At 36.9% G+C, this 20,729-nt stretch overlaps 1 protein-coding gene across 2 annotated transcripts in view; it reads right to left on the bottom strand.

Annotated features, from left to right (window-relative positions):
* Positions 1 to 12,404, bottom strand: part of LOC150094612 (enoyl-CoA hydratase domain-containing protein 3, mitochondrial-like) — a 228,699-nt gene extending 216,295 nt beyond the window's left edge. Inside the window, exon 1 of one of the 2 annotated variants that reach the window (XM_090411285.1) lies at positions 12,336 to 12,404. Coding sequence is in view for 1 of the 2 variants with exons in the window: in XM_090411284.1 (XP_090267410.1) it covers positions 12,341 to 12,346 (6 nt within the window). In the remaining variant the exon portion in view is untranslated. The remainder of the gene's footprint in view (positions 1 to 12,335) is intronic. The other variant, XM_090411284.1, reaches the window with a different exon arrangement.
* Between the last annotated feature and the right edge of the window lie 8,325 nt (positions 12,405 to 20,729).

The following is a 20,729-nucleotide window of genomic DNA, read 5'->3' as shown; positions in this document are numbered from 1 at the left end:
ATTAAATCGTGGCAGTGTGGCTCTTAAGCCAAGAACTGTAGTAGTAAGTCAATTTCTACTGCTGGTACTTCGATTATTAGGACCAAAATTTAACTAGTGGTTGTAAGTCTAATCTTATTGGTCTGCCACATTTTATTTGACATGACATAATCTGCCAAATTTTAAGCAACAAATCTAAGAAATGGAAAGGAACAGAGCAGTTTGAAAATAGTAAAATATAGCTAGAAACTAGCATTCTTTTCCTTCTTTGTAGACACTAGGTGTTGCACCATTCAACTAGTTTACAATCCTAGGAAACTGTTGTTTATGCTGCTTAAAAATTCACCTTAATCAGACTAAAATTAAAGGAGAGAAGGTATTTACTCGACTTGCATTTTTATAAGTTAAAATGGTAAACTGATTTTGATAAAATTTGGAACATTGTTTTCACATAGCTGGAGAGGTTCAACACACGAGCACACAAATAACGAGATCAAGTGGGGGAAAGTTTCACTTCCCCCCACTTGATCTTCCTTTAGAGATGCTCTATAGGTCATATGTTTCAATCACTTTCAACCAAGAAATATGCAGTAATCTTTCAATTATTATTATGTAACACTTCCAGGGAGTCCAAAGACTCATCGAGGGAGGGCACTTACTCTACAGCTCATCATCTCCACCACTCCACAACTACCGTCATCATCTACATCAATGCCATCTACCGTCGACCATCAACACCATGAGTGGTGGAGATGGTCGACGGTAATGGCATTGATTGAATCCATGGCGGGATTTGAGCCCACAGCCTTTTGGCTGGAGAGCGGACATGCTAACCACTCAGACAACCAGGCCAGCAGTTATGAGTGCAACTAACTTATATTATAGCAGAAGCTGGTCGTTACCAAACTAAACTATTCAAGAATCAGTTAACTGAGGGTCAGACAAATTAGAGAGAGCACTGAATTTTTTCAATAGTTGATAGGGGAGTGACAATTTTGGCATAATCAGACCAAAATTAAAAACAAGCTTAAAGGTGAGAGTAAAATGCCACTGATACTGTCAAAAGTCACACCAATTACGAGCAGCTATTCTTTGACTATTCTACCAATTTCATCTAAAAAAAAAATATCATCTCACAAAAAACATCTCAATGTGAAAGACAGCAAAAACTGAGAAGGCAGGAGACTGGATACCATTCAGAATTTAATTACTGAGAATATAAATTCTACTCTGAAACACATCATTAATAACAAATGTCAGTAAAGCAGTTGGTGATTCTGATCCATTCTCATTATTTCAGAAATATTTCAAAAAAAAAAAAAAAAAAAAATCAATTCATGAAAGGGTGTACAGTCTACAATGATATACAGTACTACATTATTATTATTATTCAGGCCTCCATGGAGACAAAAGACTGATCGTGGGAGGTCCTTCCTAAGAAACACAAAGTCCATCAAGACTCATCGAGGGGAGGCCTCCCCCTAAGAAACACAAAGTCTATCATACTCATTGACCGTTCTCGCTCTCACCATTCCATGGTTCAACCACCCTCCATGCAAAGAAACCACTCCTCACTCTCTTGCTCACAGTTTCCTTTTGTAACTTCCAGGGATGGCCTCTTGTTATCCCTCCTTCCTGCTGTTCAGCCAAGCGAAAGAACTCCCCAGTGTCAACCCCTGTAACCACCTCTCAACAGTTTAAAAGTCTCAATCATATTACCTCTCCTTCTTCTATCCACCAAACTCTGGAGTCCACATTCCCTCAGCCAATCCTCATAACTATCATTGTACAGTCCTGAAACCATCTTTGTTATCCACCTTTGTACCCTTTCCACAGTTAATTTATCCCCTTCAAATCCTGGGAACCAAATCTGAGAATAGTCCAAGTGTGGTCTGATCAGGGTCTTATACAACAGAATGATAACTGTTTTATCTCTGCAGGTCAGTGTCCTTCTCATAATTGCAGCAATCCTCTGTGTTACCTTCGCCACCTTTGCAATATGTCCCCTAAATTTCAGGTTTCTATCAATCGTTAACCCCAGATCTCTTGTCTCCCCTACTTCCTCCAGTATAACTCCTCCCAGAGAGTATGCAGTGTCCCATCGATGTTTCCCAAACCTCAACACCTTACATTTTGCTGCATTAAACCAACACCCCCATTCATTTGCCCATCTATCTAGCTTATTAAAATCCTCTTGCAGGGCTGCCACATCTGCACTATTACTAATAATCCTTCCCAGCTTCGCATCATCTACAAACAACTGAATATCCCCTTGCAATCCACTGACAATGTCATTGATATAAAGGTTACACAATATAGGTCCCAATACTGAGCCCTGTGGGACCCCACCTGTAACCCTCTGCTTCCTTGAAACTGCCCCACCATACACAACTCTCTGATACCTATCGGATAGCTAATCCTGAATCCAATCTGACCAATTGACCAATCTGACATCCAGACCCATGTGCTGCAACTTAAATATCAGCTTATCATGTGGCACCCTGTCAAATGCCTTCGCTAAGTCTAAGAAAATGGCAGTATATGCCTTTGCCTCATCTAATGCTCTTGTAACTTTATCATAAAAGGCTAGCATATTGTTAAAACAAGAGTGCCCTTCACAAATCCATGTTGACTCTCACAGATAACATTATCCTCATCTGCCCAATGCTGTATACAGTCTCTCACTACTTTCTCCAAGATCTTACTAACTACTGATGACACACAAACTGGTCTATAATTAGACACTTCAGTCTGCTACCGCCCTTATGCAATGGCACTATCTACCTTCCTTCCATTCCATGGGCACCTTTCCAGCAGCCAGACTTTCATTGAAAGGCCAGGTCAAAGGCACTGTCAGTTCCCTAGCACATTCTCTCAAAACTCGTGGTGAAATACTATCCAATCCCACAGCTTTACTGACATCCAGAGTACTCAGTATTTGAAACACACTCTCCTCCTGTACCTCTAAACCTTGAACCTGCCCTATCCCTCTAGCATTAAAACTGACTCCTCCAGGATGAAATACTCCAATAAAGTGTTCATTGAACAATTCTACTATGTCTGCTGCATCAGTCACTCTATTCCCATTTTTATCCCACAATATCATTCTTCCACAGTCATTTCTGGCCACATATCTAAAAAATTCCCTAGGATTTTCTTTGGATCTTAGGGCTAATCTCCTCTCATATTCCAGTTTCGTCTTCCTTACCATACTAGTCACTCTTCTGGCCTGTGTTTTATACTCTTGATGCATCTTCTTTTCTCCTGTCTTCTTATATCTCTTCCACAGCTTCTTTTTCGCATGCAATTCCTGTTTAATATTGTTTGTCATCCACTTTACTCCAAATTGTGTCCTCTTGCTCACTCGTGGTATACAACTTACCATTGCTGCTAACAAATATTCTTTCGTAATTTCCCACGCACTAATGATATCCCGGTCTTCCAATTCCTCCCTCCATGAAACTTCCCCAAGTTGATCTCTAAGACCATTATAATCACCTGCCTTATAATTCCACATATGTTCCCGTCTCTTTGATACTCCTGCATGTCTATTCATTTTCCAAGTCAAAACCATATGGTCACTCTCTCCAACTGGTGGGAGAGATGTCATCTCAGTTATTATCAACTCTTCTGATGCTATAACCAAATCCAAAACTCTTGAACCTCTTGTTCCCTCTATTACATGTTGCCTTTTGTGCCTGAAAAATTCTAGAAATTCCATTCCCTTATTGCTACATGCATCTTCCTCTCCCCAGTTTATACTACTGTAGTTAAAATCTCCCATAACAATCATTCTTCTTGCACTTGCCAAACTCAACTGTATAAACATTTCCTGGTCCCCACCCTCTGTACTCCTGGGTCTGTAGCAACACCCCACTAAATATCCTGTCTTGCCCACCTCTACCTCACACCATATGCTTTCAAAATCATTAGTGTCACTGCCTTCCAAAGTCTCCACTCTTAGAGGACATAGGTTGTCACTTATCATAAGCAGTACTCCACCACCACACTTTCCCTTCCTATCCTGCCGAAAAATGCTGTACCCAGCGACTTCTATTCCTGTTATTATATCATCTTCTGTCAACCACGTCTCAGTGATCCCAATAATATTTGGCCAGGCTAATGCTATCTGCGCCACCAATTCCTCTCCCTTATTCTGGATACTCCTGGCATTAGTATATAGCATATAAATGCCATTGTTTCTATACCCAGCATTATCCCCTCTAGACTCCACTAGGCTCAGTGTCACCTGATGTCATCCCCCTTCTCCCAAGTACCCATTCCCACAAGAGCCCAAACATAATCAAGTTTACATTATTACTAGCTTCGTATTAACAATTTTTCCATCATTGATTTCCTGATATATACCTTCAAGGGTATATAAAATATTATGACAGTAAATGATATAAACTTAACAGGCAGTAATCTCCTATCAGTGATTTTCCTTTAAATTAGTCTATCACTTGTTAGAACTCCAATGCTGTTATATGTAATATTTCAGTCTTCTAGGGCACTTATGACTGAATCAATCCACCTAGATCTTGGTCTTCTTTTGGGTCATTTTTCTGCCATTTTGGCATTAAATGCCTGTTTTGCTAATCTTTCCTCTCCCATTTTGTTTAAGTGATTATGTCACCTTAGATTGGCTCCTCACACAATCTTGAATGCTAATAATGGCAAGTTCCTTCCTAATATTTTTAATATGTTACCACTGATGCAATCTGTTCACTCTTCTAGTTTTTCTCATGTGGTTTCTAGTCTCTAATCATAGCTGAAATATTTTACTTGTTCTAGAATATTCTCAATGGAGAATATTATAGAACAAGTAAATTTAGATACATAGATTCCATTTTTATCTAAATAGAAATAGAATTCAATTTAGATGGAATCTTGGACACTTGCACTGGATTTGTTTAGAAGTACATCATTTGCATAAAGCAAAGAGTTAAGTTCTTTCTTTCATAATGCAATATATACAGATGATGTATAACAGTGAAGATAGTGTTCATATTCTGGCTGTTTTTCCACATTTCAAGCTTAACACCTGATTTTAATCAGACCATCTTTCAGTATTTTCTTCGATTCTAACTGATAACTTACAACTTCAACATAGACATACTGTTCATACAACATACTGTTCTATGCAATGTTACACATGCCTCATATAATTGTGGTAATGTTTTGAAAAGCTTTTCTGGACACTGTGTTATATGCTTTTTTGTTTTTCTTCGTATCTACAAAACTTAATTATAGAATAGATCCTTGTTATATAGCCATAATTTCTCAACTAAGTCAAAATCCGCTGTTGACAATCTCTATTTGGGATAAATGCAGCTCTTTCTTAAATAAGTTTCTTATCTACTTTTTTTTTTTTTTAACTTCTTCTCAAGTGTGCTTGCATAAATCTTATTTTGAACATTAGAGAAATTCCTCTAATTCTCCCACTGTTTTACTCCCCTTCTTATAATGGGAACTATGAAAGATCTATTCCAATCATCTGGAATTTGAACATACATCAAGGTCTTCTGAATTATGCAGTGTAGCCACTGCAAAACTATTATACATCCATATCTCAGCATTTTTAGTTAAATATCATATATACTGTGGCTGTTTTTCCACATTTCAAGCTTTTGATAGCTTGTTCTACCTCAAGTATTGATACATACCCTAGTTTGCATTCCTGCTAAATACTTTCTACCACTAGCATGTGCTGCTTGTTTCACTTCAGTCTTTCAAAGTAATTACTCTAGATATCCAGAATATGTTTAGTTTTCATGTCAACTATATCTGATTTTTCCTGCACTCTTTCCTCCATTTCTAACTTTTTTTCAAAAGCATCCAGAACATTTTACCACCTTCCTGATATCTTCTATATTGTTGCTGAAGTCTTCCCATGACTTTTATTTTCTTTTATACATAGCACAGTTCTCTTACATTTTTCTCAGTAGACACTCTGCTAACTTATTTCCTAAGAAAACGTTTGGTATGGCTTTCTTTTCTAACTTTCTGTTAGAGAAGAAACCATTATGGTGTTATTTTTCAATACCTGATAACAACTTCATCATACACCTACCTAGCTACATCAATGCTTTTCTTCAGAGTTTGCCACAGAAAGTACAAGGTTCAGTTCTTGCTTTCAAACTGTTATTATTTATTTTTTTAGAATACTGTTTGTATAGTCGAGTCTCCAGTTTACCATAAAAGACACTCAACTTTTAATTCTTTTTAAAACTTTCTTACATATTGTTCTTTTCAATGTAATATTCATTTCTATTCTACTTAAAATTAAGTGATGTGCACTTCAAATTTCAAATCCTGTGTACACTCTTGTATCCTGAACCATCGTCATCAAATTCCTCATATGTGCCCTTAAAGAGGGTGTACAGGATATGATAGTACTACATGAAAAACTTACATTATTATTATTACATTATCTACAATTTTCCTCCAAATCAATCTGTTACCTGTCAAGACTCCAACATTATCAGATCTTATATTTCTATTTTCTAAGGCACTTTTTACTGTATCAATCCACCTATATCTTGGTCTTCCTCTGGGTCTTTTTTCCTGCCAACCTGGCAGAGAACACTTGTTTTACTAATCTTTCCTCTCCAATTCTGTTTAGGTGTCCATACTACCTGAGATTAGCTCTGTTAACACATTCTTCGATGCTAATAATGTTAAGTTCTTTCCTAATATCGTCGTTTTTAATATGATATTGCAACTGATGCCATCTGTTTTCATGCCTCTAATCTTTCTCAGGACTCTCATATCTGTGGTCTCTAGTCTTTGGATAAGTGTTTCATTTCTAACCCAGCTCTCAGACCCACAAGTTAAAATTGGTTTGAACACTGCCTTGTATACAGCTAATTTACTGTTTTGGCTAATTTCTCTCTTATTCCATATAAATTTATTCATTTCGCTTCCTACCATACCAGCTTTGTTGATTCTGTTTGCTATTTCCATATTTAATTTACCATGTTCACTAAAAATCGTGCCTAAGTAGCTGAAATGCTTTATTTGCTCTATAGGTTCTCCATTCACAATGCAGTTGATATTTTCAATGCTTCTCCTATTTTCATTGTCTTTGTCTTGATACTGCTGACCTTCATACCAAATCTATTATTCAATTTAGTCAGGGAATCTTGCAGATTTGTACTGGATTTATAACATTATCCACATAAAGTAAAGAGCTGAGATTAACATCTCCACTTTTGATATCAGGTTTAATACCAATTTCCTTCATGTGATCCATATAATGTACATCCTTGTCTGACACCAGATTTAACTAAAACCATCTTCCTGTACTTCCTTCAATTTTAACTGCTGACTTATAACTCAAATAAAGACTAAGTATTGCTTGATATAATGCTCCATTGACATCATACAACTGTAGCATTTTGAATAGGTTTTCTCTTGTCACCTTGTCATATGCCTTTTTCCAAATCTCCAAAACTTAAATACAAATCTTTGTTATATTCCCATGATTTCTCAACTATTTATCATGAAGTGAAAATCTGATCCTGACAGCCTCTATCTGGCCTGAAACCAGCTTGTTCTTCACCAAGCTTCCCTTCCACAACTCTACTCAACCATTTCTCAAGTATATTTGTATAAATATTGCAAGGAACACTCAGTAGGGAAATACCTCTGTAATTCTCATTGTTTTATTTCTTTTCATATATGAGCACTATGAGAGCTCTACTCCAATCATCTGGAATTCATACCTCTGTCCAGGCCTTCTGAACTATGCAGTGCAGCCACTGTAAGACTTTTATACCTCCATACTTGAGCATTTCTGCTCGAATATCATCTACTCCCACTGCCTTTCCACATTTCAGGCTTTTTTTACTTCAAGTATATATTCCTGATTGCATGCCTGTTGAGTGTTTTTTACTACGATGTTGTCATTGATTGTTTCATTTAGCAATTTTTCGAAGTAATAACTCCATACAAGGATATCTTTTTCTCCAGTTTTCATGTCACCTTTATCATCTCAAATTTTTTTTACAGCACTCTTTCCTCCAGTCAATGAGACTTTTCTTATTCCTTGTCTCTTCTCTCCATTACTAATACCTTGTTCCAACATAAAAATGTTGGAACAAGGTGTTAGTAATAAACAGTCCATGTCCTGAGCAGAAATCCAACGGGAATTTGCCATTAGTTAATGAGGCATTTTTTCTTTCGTGTTTTCTCTCCATGTGATTTTGCACAATCCTTATGTTGAAACATGGTGTTACTAATGATTAGTCTACATCCCGAACAGAAATCCAGCCGGTACTTACCATGATTATTAGCTTTGTCCTTTCTCACTTTGCTGCTTGCATCTCTCCTTGTTGATCTAAACAGCAGAGTGGGAAAGGACAAAAAGCACCAAATAAGCCTCACTGTCTACTTCCCTACTCCAAAGTTTTCCTATATAAGTCTACTTGAATTGCCTTCCAATCAAGAAGTTCATCTTCACTGTTAAATTCTATTGCTGCTGCTACTTTTCCTTGATCATTATTGCCTAAACATAACATCTTATATTTATTATTTAGCAGAATCTCAAGTTTAGTTACTGTCTCATTAAACTGATTATCTCCACATGGTTCATTTCCAATTCTACTGGAAGTTTGATATTCTTTTTGTTGATACTACTACACCGACAGTCGGTGTCTTCAATTGTTTGATGTTGGTTTTGTTCCAGTAGCCAAATTTTCACTGTTCACCCTGGTTCACCATGAAAACAGCAAGGGGCATGTTTAGCTGGGAGATGTCCCAGCTGGAATGAAATCTCATCATGCTATATATATACCTCGATTATTTCTTTCATCCAACAGAGAATAAAATTTGGTCAGCTATATTTCAAGCCCATACTTAATTAAAGGCTATTTGGAGGTCTCTTTCCAGTTATTTGACTTTGACTTTTAGGTGACAACAACTTTCTTCCAAATTAAATTGTTAAGTTACCATGCACTTCAGATTTGCTCTGCTCACATTTTTGAATGCCATGGTTCCTTTCTAATCTATTATTTATCCGACCACACTGGGAAGGCAATTTGCAATTCTGATGATTGGAGAGTCAGGTAATTGAAGTAAAATTACATGGTGTTTTACCATAAGTCAGTTGACATGTAAGTGTCAATTAATTGAAGAGTTGTTGTTTTGAAGGTTGGGTAAATGGCAGGTTCGAAATGATTTTGTCATTGATGCCATCCAAAGTTTCTTGGGTCTGGTTCTTATTTGGACCTCAATAAAGGTCTAAATAGGTCTAGGAAGTGACTCTTCCTATAATACAAGTGACTTACAACTTCATTATGTTACTTCATGCTTATCCTAATGATTGGGTATAGTATTAAAACAAGAATATAATTTGTCAAGTATAACATACACTGATGCCATCTGTTTTCTCACCTAATTTTTTTTAAATTAGGTGAGAAAACTAAATTAGGTGATAAATTAGGTGAAAAAAAAATTAGGTGATAAGAACCAGACCCAAGAAACTTTGGATGGCATCAATGACAAAATCATAATGACAAAATATATCAAGCATTCTTACACATGAAGCCTGCTCAAACTTCAATTTAAAATTGATGCTTAAATCAGTCTTGAATCATCAAGTATGACTTAAAACGTTTTTATCTCCATATCTGAGCATGTCTAGTCAAATGCCATCTACTCCAATTGCCTTTGCACATTTCATATTTAACTCTTTTTCTACCTCCAATACTAAAATGTATTCATGACTTTACTCCTGGATATTTTCTATCACTGTATTTTCACTCTATTTTGTTTAATTTTTTTTCTAAATAATGTAATTACACCAAATATCAAGAATCATTATTTTCACTTTTTCAGTAATTTCCAGAATATTTTTCCAAGGGGATAAAGAAACTGTGGAAAGGGTGCAAAGAAGAGTTACAAAGATTATATCCAGATTATAAGATTTAGATTATGATTTATATTTAGAGGACGGATTGCAAGGATGTGGATTGCAGACTGGTTAACAGGAGAAAGATGGATGATATGATAGAGGTCTATAAACTTTTGAATGGGTGTTATAGGATATCATCTGATGAAAATTTTCATTATATGGAAGGTGGGGAGAGAACACAGTAGCATCCATGGAACTTAAATTTATTTATTTGCAGTCAAGAAAGGAGTACGAGCTGGTTTTTCTCCCAGAGAGCAGTGAGCGAGTGGAATAGTCTGCCTTTAGGGGTAGTGAGCGCATATAGTGTGAATGAATTTAAGGGAAGGTATGACAGCTAATTTGGGTGAATTATAGCCTCCCTTGATGAGTCCTTGAGGTCTCAAATAATAATAATAATTTTACTGCCTGAGCCTCTGCTACTAATGGCTCAGTTAAGTAAGTTTGAGCGTGGTTAGTAGTTGGAAGGGGACCACTCGTTTGATGCTGTTGGCACACTCTCCCTCAATGAATCTTTGGACTCCCTGGAGGCAAATAATAATAATGATATGACATTCATCTTATATATTCTTCTCACAGTCTTTCCAAGAGTTTTGTTAAGCTACTTGAACATTTAGCCTAAAATAATAATAAAAACTTCCCTCTGTTCTCTAAAAGGTACATCCATATTTGAAGGAACTTTCAATATTCCATCTCTTTACCTCAAACTTCTTCATTCCACAAGTAATGCCCTGATTTTTCTATCCTTGCAAGCAATTAATTCACCATTACATGCCTTCCTGGCTGAATATTAATTTTTGTTTATTTGTTTGTTTGTTCTATATCTGTAGTTCTAAAACTTAATTCACAACACCAAAGGAACAATAAATAAGATATTTATTTGATAACATTTCACTGGTTTTATAACCAGCATCTTCCAATCACAAAGTCGTATAAAAGATCTAATAATTTTTGTGAACAATTTACAATTGTAACAAACAGAAAAAAATTAAGATTCTAATATGGTGTCCCCACTGGATAAAAAGAAGCTTACAAATTTGAGTTACATTTAGATCTACTGTTCACCTCTCTTTCTTTCTTTCTCTCTTTTTTAACACCCTCTGTATATATTTTTCTTTTCAGCATGTTATTAGTTTTTATCATGCTTTTTATTGTGTTTCAAATCCTGCATCATACTCTTGTATCACAGACAAATCTGACAAAAGATAGTACCATCGATAAGAAGTCAATAACAATTATTTCTTGTGTTCTCTCCATGTGAGCTTACAAACATCTTCATTTTGGAGCATGGGGTGTTAGTAATTACTAGTGAATGTCCTGAGCAGAAATTCAGGTCTTAACATTATTTGCTTTGCTCTCTTGTAGAAATTTTCCTAGTTACTACTATACAGTTCAAGTTAAGGCCTGCAGCACAACCAGCCTTTCTTTCTTACTTTTTACTGTTCTAACAACTCAAAAAATTCCTTTGCTTCTTTTGTGTTAGAACCTTCTGACTACAGACGGGTTTGGATTAGCAAATTCTCCAAATCCAAATTTTGTCCATACACTTTCTTTACCAGAAACTGTAGGCAGACTTTATCTTCACATTTAGTGCTACAAACTATGGTTTCCCTTTCATTTTCTTAATTACTATTCCCTGAATTTAACAAGTATCACATGATTTTGTCCTAGTAACACAAATGCCATCAAAATGGCATGCCTATAATTCCTCAGCTGAAATAATTTCATTTCTATTAATACTTCATATGTTGTTGGTAATCCTTTCAATTCATGAGTAGGAGGTTGTTCCAGTAGCCTAGAGTTTATCGACTGTCCTAGTCCCATGACAAATACAGCTGAGCACTTGTTTAATCATGCAGTCATCCATGGAATAGCATTTGATCATGTATTTTCAAATGCGGTCTAGTAGTTTCGATATTATAGAAAAAAAAATTGCCAGAACGTATTCCTCTTTACAATAATCAAGTTGCACCACAGGAAGGTAAGGATTGAATCATTAAACAAATGCCACAGCGAGTTCTTCGCATTGCTCTGCTTACGCATAGAGGGGGAGGGTTGTACCAGTTATCTAGTTCCGGAAGAAGAAAAAAAAAAATTCTCGTATATAAATACGAGCCCTGAAAGCAGGAAATGTTTGAAGATTTAGACAATGAAAAGCATGAAGATTTAGACAATGCAAAAGTAGGCTACTTAGAGAAAGTGTTCACGTAAATACTCTTTTTTTTTTTTATTTATTTATTTTTTTTTTTTTTTTGCCAAGATACCTTGCTCTTTCAAACTTTAAGGTGAAGTCATAGTGCTAAAACAGCCTTGTCTATTCTATTTAAGGCATTAATAGATTTATTTACTAAGTAAAGAGAACGTTAGTAGGACTTAGATATTTTACCCCCATAAACTCCAAATTATCCTTTATTTACACAACCACCCACAAAATTCTGCATACCTTACCCACATAAACAATCGTCGATTACAGAACTCAAACCACGGCTTTCTGAAAACAACCATTTCGAGTAATTAACCACAGCACCATCTATCGGAAAATAATATCCATACGTATGGATGAACGGAAGAAAATCTTAAGAACAGAGGCTTAAGTTATTGTGAAATAGTGCTGGAAGATGGAACACCCAGTTCCGAAAGCATCGAAATGGCTACCGGGTAGAAGCAGAGCGGAACTTCCAATGAAGTTAACAATAATGATGAAGCTGGATCAAAGCCTTCTGGGAATTCAGCTTCTGATAGAGTTCATCTCAGAATGCATACAGGTGTATGCATCCAGTACAGATTCAAGTGAAGATGAAAATTTTACAGCAGCAGCGTGCAATAATTATAGTATGCAATATTGAAAAAGAAAAACATATTTCCTGTTGATATTAGATGACTGGAGTACAAAAGTGGAAGAAAAAGAAGAACGAGGCATCACTGAAAATTTGTTAAGGACTGAGGAATGAAGCAGGAGAAAGGAAAGATTTGCATTGAGAACAGTTGCTTTATAGCAAACACTTGCTTTCAATAACATAAGAGAAGATCGCATTCTCCAAGCAGCAAAAACACTACATGGTGCAGACGGGATGTATCACGAATTATTAATAGCTGAAGTTAAATTGAAATTAAGAGCTAAGAAGGAACAGAAGGAGACAGTATCAGATTTCATTTAAATCATATAAATGAAGCATTTAAAGTAGAAGTCTGGGGGGGAAAATGTTTGGAGAAGATAGGAAGAGAATTAGAAGAATTGTCGGAAGAAACAAAATGTGCAGTCATAGAAGCAGCAAAGAAGACTCTAAGTAAAGCAACAAGAAAGAAAGATTGTAAATAGCTGTCAGAAGAAGTTATTCAAATAGCACAGAAAAGAAGACAATGAAACTCCAGAGAAACAAAGAAAGAGTTAGACAACGGAGTGCAGAGTTTTTGAGACAGGCTAAGAAAGATAAGAAAAGCATCTAAACAAAAGGTTCAAGGAAACTGAAAAAAAAAAAGCATATTATAATTGGAACAAGATATATGTTTAGGAAAATAAATGATGTTACATTGAAGTTTATCCCTAGATTATCCAGACTACAGGAAGTTTCGATCGAGTTGTAAAAAGTAACTCGGGAAAATGTCTGATGGAAGAAGAATCAGTGAAAAAAGATGAAAAGACTATGTGGAGGATTTGTACAAGAAAGATAACAATATAAAACGAGAATTTGAAAGGAGAGAATTTGTTGAGAAATAATTGTTAAGGATAATGAAAAGTGAAGTGATATGCAATGGAACAGCTGCCAAAACTAAAAGCTTCTTGAGCTGATGGTGTGTCAGTAGAATTATTGAGAGCAGCTGGAAATTTAGTAATGAATATATATGTATATTGACTGGAATTTGTCAACAGGTTTGGAAGATAATATACTGGCCTAGAGATTAGAAAACATCAGAATTCATCCCAATATCAAAAAATTAAACTCCAAAGATTGTGAGAATTATAACGCCATCGCTATAATTTCACATGTAAGCAAAGTTATGCTGAAAGTGACCCAATAAAGGCTGATGCCATCTATGAACAGATAAATGCCACAAGAACAGGCAGGCTTTGGGAGTGGTAGAGGAACAAAAGAACAAATAGCAAACATGAGATGGATTAATGAAAGAACAAGAAAATTTCAGAAAGTGGTAGTCATCTATTTTATTAATTATAAGAAAACTTTTCATTGAAGTCTCAGTAAAAACAGTCTTTTGAGAAACAGACAGTTTTTGAGTGGAAAAAGGGGTGCGACAAGTTTGTATACTGTCTCCTTAGCTTTTTAATATTTATAGTGAATATGTTGTGAGAATGCCTAACTTGGACAAAGATCCAGCTGGAAATAAGATTGGTGGGTAGCAGAAAAATAAATTATTTAGATATGCAGATGATACAACCCTCATAGCAGAAACTAAGGAAGTTCTGGAGAGGTTGGTTGTATTGGTTAAGGTGGAAAGTAACAAAGCTAGACTTAATTTAAACATCCTCAAAACAAAGTTGACAATTTAAATAAATTTATAATAGAGGGCGATAAAATAGAAATCGTTGGAAGTTTTTTACTGGGGTTAGCATCAGAAATGACGGTAAATGTGAAGGTGATATTAAAGATAAGACCCCATCTAGATAAGATAAGACTTGATGAGGCTTCATAAGACCCCATCTAGACTTCTGTGTCCAGATATGGGCGCCAAGGTTTCTTCTCGATGGGGAGGAGGTGGAGAGGATCCAGAGAAGAGTGACCAAGATAATAGCAGGACTATGGAATGAACCTTATGAGAACAGGTTGAAGATTTGTGGGCTGCAGAAATTGGTTGATAGGTGGAAAAGGGGTGTTATGATTGAGACATTCAAATTACTGAAGGGTTTCTATAAGATTAATTCAGAAGATATTTTTGAGAATAGGACTGGTAATGGGAGGACTAGGGGCCATCCATGGAAGCTTGGTAAGAGTGTGGTTAGCAAGGGTGTTAGGGGGTTTAATAGAGCTAGATTTTTTACTTGAAGAGTGGTGAATGATTGGAATAAGCTGCCAGAGTCTGTTGTGGGTGCCATGACTGTAAATGAGTTCAAGGAGAAGTATGATAGATACTGTGTGAATGTTGAATAGTTGTTTTTGACATGATGTTAAGCCACCCTCGATGAGTCTAAGGACTCCTTGGAGCTGCCGGTAATAATAATAATTATAATAATAATAAAAGAGGGTTGGTCATCAGAACAAAAAGACATGTTAAATCTGACAAAAATTATGAAAGGTAGAGGTGTGTAAGGCCACCAAAGTTAGAACTGTCAAAGCAATGGTATTTTAAATGGTTATGTATGAATGTAAAAGCTTGATTATTAAGAAGAACGACAGAACGCGAATTGATTAATATTAATTATGGGTGTGGAGGAGATTATTAAAAATTCCATGAATTACAAGAAGGAATAATAAGAGGGTTCTATAGAGAATAAAGATAGAATGCTCTTTGGAAGTGATGATCACTAACAAAAGTTTATGCAATTTAGACATTTCATGTGATCTGATGAGTCATTGGAAATGGCATTTATATTGGGGAATATTGAGGATATGAGAAGAAGAGGCAGACTACAAATGAGTTGGGTGGACACAATAAAAGAACTTGCCAACTTGAACATACAGTTGTTAAAAGAAAGAACAAGAGGCGGAGTCGAATGAAGAACCTTTGTTCATTGGTTTATCAAGAATAGAAAACGACTGGATGGTACATAACATCAACAAATGGAAGAATGGTGTCAAAAATTAAACGCTTCGAAATTAATGAAGAACTTTTGAAAACACAAACTTTAGCAAAAGCCTTTTTGTATTTCACTACTGAGAAGTCAGGAATATAGGATGCATCCATTCCCACTTTTATTTGGATTGTCCTGCTTTTTTGTATATTTGACAAAAGTCCCACTTTGTCAATACATTGTTACCCTTTTTCTTTAAAATTAAAAATTATATTTAATATGCCTGCGTAGCTCAGTGGAAACAGGTAAACTAGATGCAACTTCATTATACACCAACGTGGATGTCCCCAGAACATTAGACATTGTACACACACTACTCACTGAGGACCACACCCTACATACACACGCACAAAATTAACATCAAATGACATCATTAGCTTTATCAAACTCACAATATTTGCCAACTTCTTTAAATTCAACAACTCCTTATATGTTCAAATTTTCGGTCTCCCAATGGGCCAAAACATCAGTGGACAACTGGCAGAATTATTCCTGGCACACATTGAATCACTTCTACTCCACCCTTCCCTCTCCCCTGGCATCACCTTTTATGGCAGATACGTAGACGATATTCTATGCATTGGCAAACCCTCACACATCTCCGCCTTACAAACATCCCTCAACGATTATAGCAACAGACTACAATTCACCATGGAAACAGAACAGAACAAATCCATCAATTTCTTAAACCTGACATTAATCAAAAGCCATAACAGGATAGCTACGAAGATATTTCACACACCCACACATATCGAAAACTACCTCCATTTCAATTCATACCACTCATACTCAGTTAAAAAATCAGTCATCCTATCACAATTTATCAATGCTTACAAATTCTCAACCAACAACAATTATTTTTACACGGAACTAAAGTATTTAACACAGGTTTTCAAAAATCGCAACTACCTCACACATCTAATAAATTACGCGAAGAATACGGCAAAATCCCGTCTTAACAATAATACAACCAAAACTGACTTCCAGACACGTATGGTCATCAAATTGCCATACATCCAAAACACATACAAAGCCTACAAATACAATTTCAAAAACACGGACTATAAACTAGTATTCACCACGAACCAAAAATTAGAACTCCCCTAAAACCTAACAAATCTCTCACTCACAAAGAAATATTCGAACACCACAATGTAGTCTACAAATTTCCTTGTCAAAAAGACTGTGACATCACTTACACTGGCTCAACTATTAGATCCTTATGGACTAGACTACAAGAACACTTCAGGGATTGCAATATTCCCATTCCGTAATATCTAAACACAAAAAAAACGTAATCGCAACAACAAAAAGAAAAACAAAACACAGAGTACAGGGAAGAAAATTGCAGCTCACGCCCTTGAACTAAAACATATCCCCCAAATCGACAAGGCCATAATCATAGACAAACAAGACAATGAAACAATGCTTAGAATATCCGAAACTATTGCCATAAAATGCGATGAAAATTCTATCGACGTCCACCGCCCCTACCTAATTTTCGAATGTTGGACGATCCAGAACTTACAAACTAAGCCACATGTAGCGACCAAAATGTCCTAATTTGGCAGATGCAACTTGCAGCCTCGACATAGCCCTACACTCATTCCGACAAAGTTCCGATGATAATCAGACGACGACCGAAACGGTCCACACCCCGTTAACCCCTGTCCCAGTTTCCACATAAGGATACCCTTCCCCTTCCCCCCCCCCTCTTCGCACCACAAAGAATGCGGCCTTAAACAAAATAATATAGATATACATTTATATATATATCATAAATAGTAACCCGGGTTTCCAAACTCATTTCCCACGTCAAAACACACACCCATGTTCCTTCCCCCCACTTCCCCGTTTATAAACAACCTTCAGCAGGATCTTGGAATTAGAAGGCATCATAGAACCAAAAACAAGGTATGTACAAAATTTTTCCACCTCTTTTATTCTGCCATAATTGCCTTCTATACTCACCCATAATGCCCTAAAATATTTATACCCCTTTTTTTGAGTAATGTTAGCCAATGTATTAAAAATAAGGGACACTCCTAAACAAAAACAGGCTACAATAGCCGTAATTATATTAATTGGTAAATTAATGATTGATTGAAGATGAAAAGACTCATCTGATCACTGATAGTGAAGCACTAGGTAAGACTTTGACTTTTGATGCAATTTCATTGCTATTGCTTCGCGTATTTAGCTACCGCTTGGTATTGCTGGCAGTCCTCTGCGGCTGCGGGATTTTCTACAGAATTTTTGCTGGCAGGTCTCTAGACCTGCGAGATTTCTATTTGCACTCACACGCAATAAAATCGATATGAGCGTGCCTGACCTAGACTGGACGCTGTCACTGATTTACTCGATGAAGAGCCGGCTCTTATACTCATTAATAAACTTCAAAAGAAGTTGAAGCTGAAATGGCCTACTAGCATGATCGACCCTGACATCATTATCGAGTCACTCACAAAGGGCTAGCACTCACTTTTGTTAAAAAGCTTCTCAAAAAATTTGAACGAGAATGACCCGGCTACTTAAACTTATATTCTTCACCCGAGAGGTTGATGATGAGGAAAATGAAGACTCTCTTCAAATGGAGGAAACACTCAATCTAGTTGTCTCTGCCTCTAATCCTTCTGATCAAGGAGAGATCCACGCTCGTAAGAAGCGAAAAACTCTCGCTGCTGAGCCAACAAATGATGTTGATATGGACGAAGACACTCCCATTTCAGACCCCTCTGCCTCCCCCAATGAAAAGGTGCTACCGATTATCCCAAAGGAAAAGCAGAGATGGCCAACACTAAGAACCACCATGGCTAACTTACAATTAAGTTATAGATCGGCTAAAAATGTAGATGAGGGCATTAAAATTCAGCTCGCCATGGTGGCTGATTATAGAAATCTTACAAAGGAGCTGGACGCAAGAGAAACACAATATCACACATTTTCACTTGCCTCCGAAAATAATCTGAAAGTGGTCCTACGAGGAGCCTCCGAGGATATTGACATGGATGAAATAGTCACTGACTTCAGCATACAGGATCTACCTCCCATAAAGGTTAGTAGAATGTTCAGATAAAATAAGACACGCATGCATCTAGTTTTAGTAGAGATTCATAATATTTACAAAGACTTACAATCTAAAATCAATCTGTGGACTTAAAATCACCCCAGAACCATTGAGGAAGAGAGCATCTTCTGGGCAGTGCCACAGATTCCAAAAATTTGGCCATGCCCAGAAGCTATGCAAAGCCCAGTACAGATGCTTACAATGTGGCGAGAATCACCCAACAAACACCTGCATCAAGCCAAAATCCACCCCGAACCCCACAATTAGAGCACTTAGCGCTAATTGTGGGCTCCTCACCCCGCTAATTATAGAGGATGTATACATCACCCCAAAAACGGATGGAACGATCCAAATAATCAACCTACCTCGTCAACTAGTGTGAGAATTCCTGAAATTCAAGCTCTTCAGTCCTCCAAGAGTGAGTGTACATGACAAGGGGTGCTTGCCCACCATTAACTGAGCCCCTTAAGAAAATGAATCTTCAACATCAAGCAAGAACATATGCTGATGTGACCTGCTCCAAACAGATAATACAAAACCAGAACCTGGCTAATCCACATTCAAATCTATCAGCTATTATCACCTCTTTTCTTGCAAATATGCTGCAGGATTTCAGCAACTCAAATCCATCACTGAGTGTTACAAAAAGATTTTTACAGCAAACGCAATCCACATTAACTGCACTCTCTGATGCATAGGGAAAAAATCACCCCAGATTCGCTTAGGATTATCGCTTGGAACGTCAACGGTATCAGAAATCCAGGAATTCAATAATAGATATAACCCAGATATATTTCTAATCAATGAAACTCACCTGAGGCCTGCTGACAACCTAAAAATCAGAGGGTGTCAAATTTACAGAAACGACAGACTTGGGTATAGAGGTGGAGGTACAAGCCACCCTTATCAAAAACTACATAAACCATCATTCAATAACCAACCCTGCAACCACCAACCTCGAAATCACTGGTATTAATGTCCTCACAAACTTAATTGGAAACCTAAAAATTTTGCTGCTTACACCCCTCCATCAAAAACATTGTTGACCTCAGATCTGAATGCCATCCTTGGAGTAAAAGGACCGGTCATCATCGCTGGAGACTTCAGTGCAAAACATCCTGCCTGGAACAGTAAATCTACAAACAAAAATGGGCACATACTGTTTAACTACTCAAGTTCCATTTGCATAGCTGTGGCTGATCCGTCAATACCAAATCATATCAGTCCATTTGGCTCCTCTGACGTCCTAAACATAGTGGTCCTCCAAAATGTCACATTGCAGTATAACTTGGATTCACTTGACGAATTAACCTCTGACCACAACCCTATGTTGCTCCAATTAGGCAATCAGAAGCGACTGTTCCCCCCGCCTCACACCTTCGTACCTTGGGAAAATTATCCAATGTGCTCCCAAACTACTTTGGTCCTGTTCCTCATATTAACTTTAAAGAAGAAATTGATTCTGCAGTCAATAAATTTACTCAACAAATCAATGCAACCTTATCATCTATCACCTCAAATGCGCTTACTTCTAAGCCTAAAAGACTTCCAGAAGATATTATGAACTTAATCAGGGGGAAAAAAAATAAGGCAAGAAAAAGGTACTTTGATATCAGGGGTTCCCAGGATAAAAAGTTACTCAGCCGGTTGAATAGTGCAGGATAGAAAAGGAGAGAATATTCAAACCCTGAGAGGGTAATGGATGACAATGTTGTAGCCAATGAAGTTCTAACTGAGGTTTGGCTATTGTTGTTACCCTACTGCCATGATCAGAGCTTTAGTAGCTCAATAACACCTTATCCCTACACTGTCCTCTACAGATAACGAGGAAGATGAAAGCATTCTTGCTTCGCCCCTTTAAGCCAGTCCTTCTGAATAGTGCAGTGAGAGAGATGCACTGAAGGCCCACAGAAACAAACTATGGGGAGATAAATTAGCTTCCATTTCACCCTGTGATCAAACCGTTTGCAAACTGTTAAGAAATATCAAAAATAAAAAATAAACCCTTCCTCCTCTCAAATCGG

Source organism: Typopeltis vanoorti, chromosome 21, assembly GCF_054136105.1.
Source record: "Typopeltis vanoorti isolate ZY-2024b chromosome 21, IOZ_Tvanoo_1.0, whole genome shotgun sequence".
NCBI classification, from domain to species: domain Eukaryota; kingdom Metazoa; phylum Arthropoda; class Arachnida; order Uropygi; family Thelyphonidae; genus Typopeltis; species Typopeltis vanoorti.
Note: the sequence above shows the minus strand (reverse complement) of the source record. Positions and strands in the feature narration are given on the sequence as shown.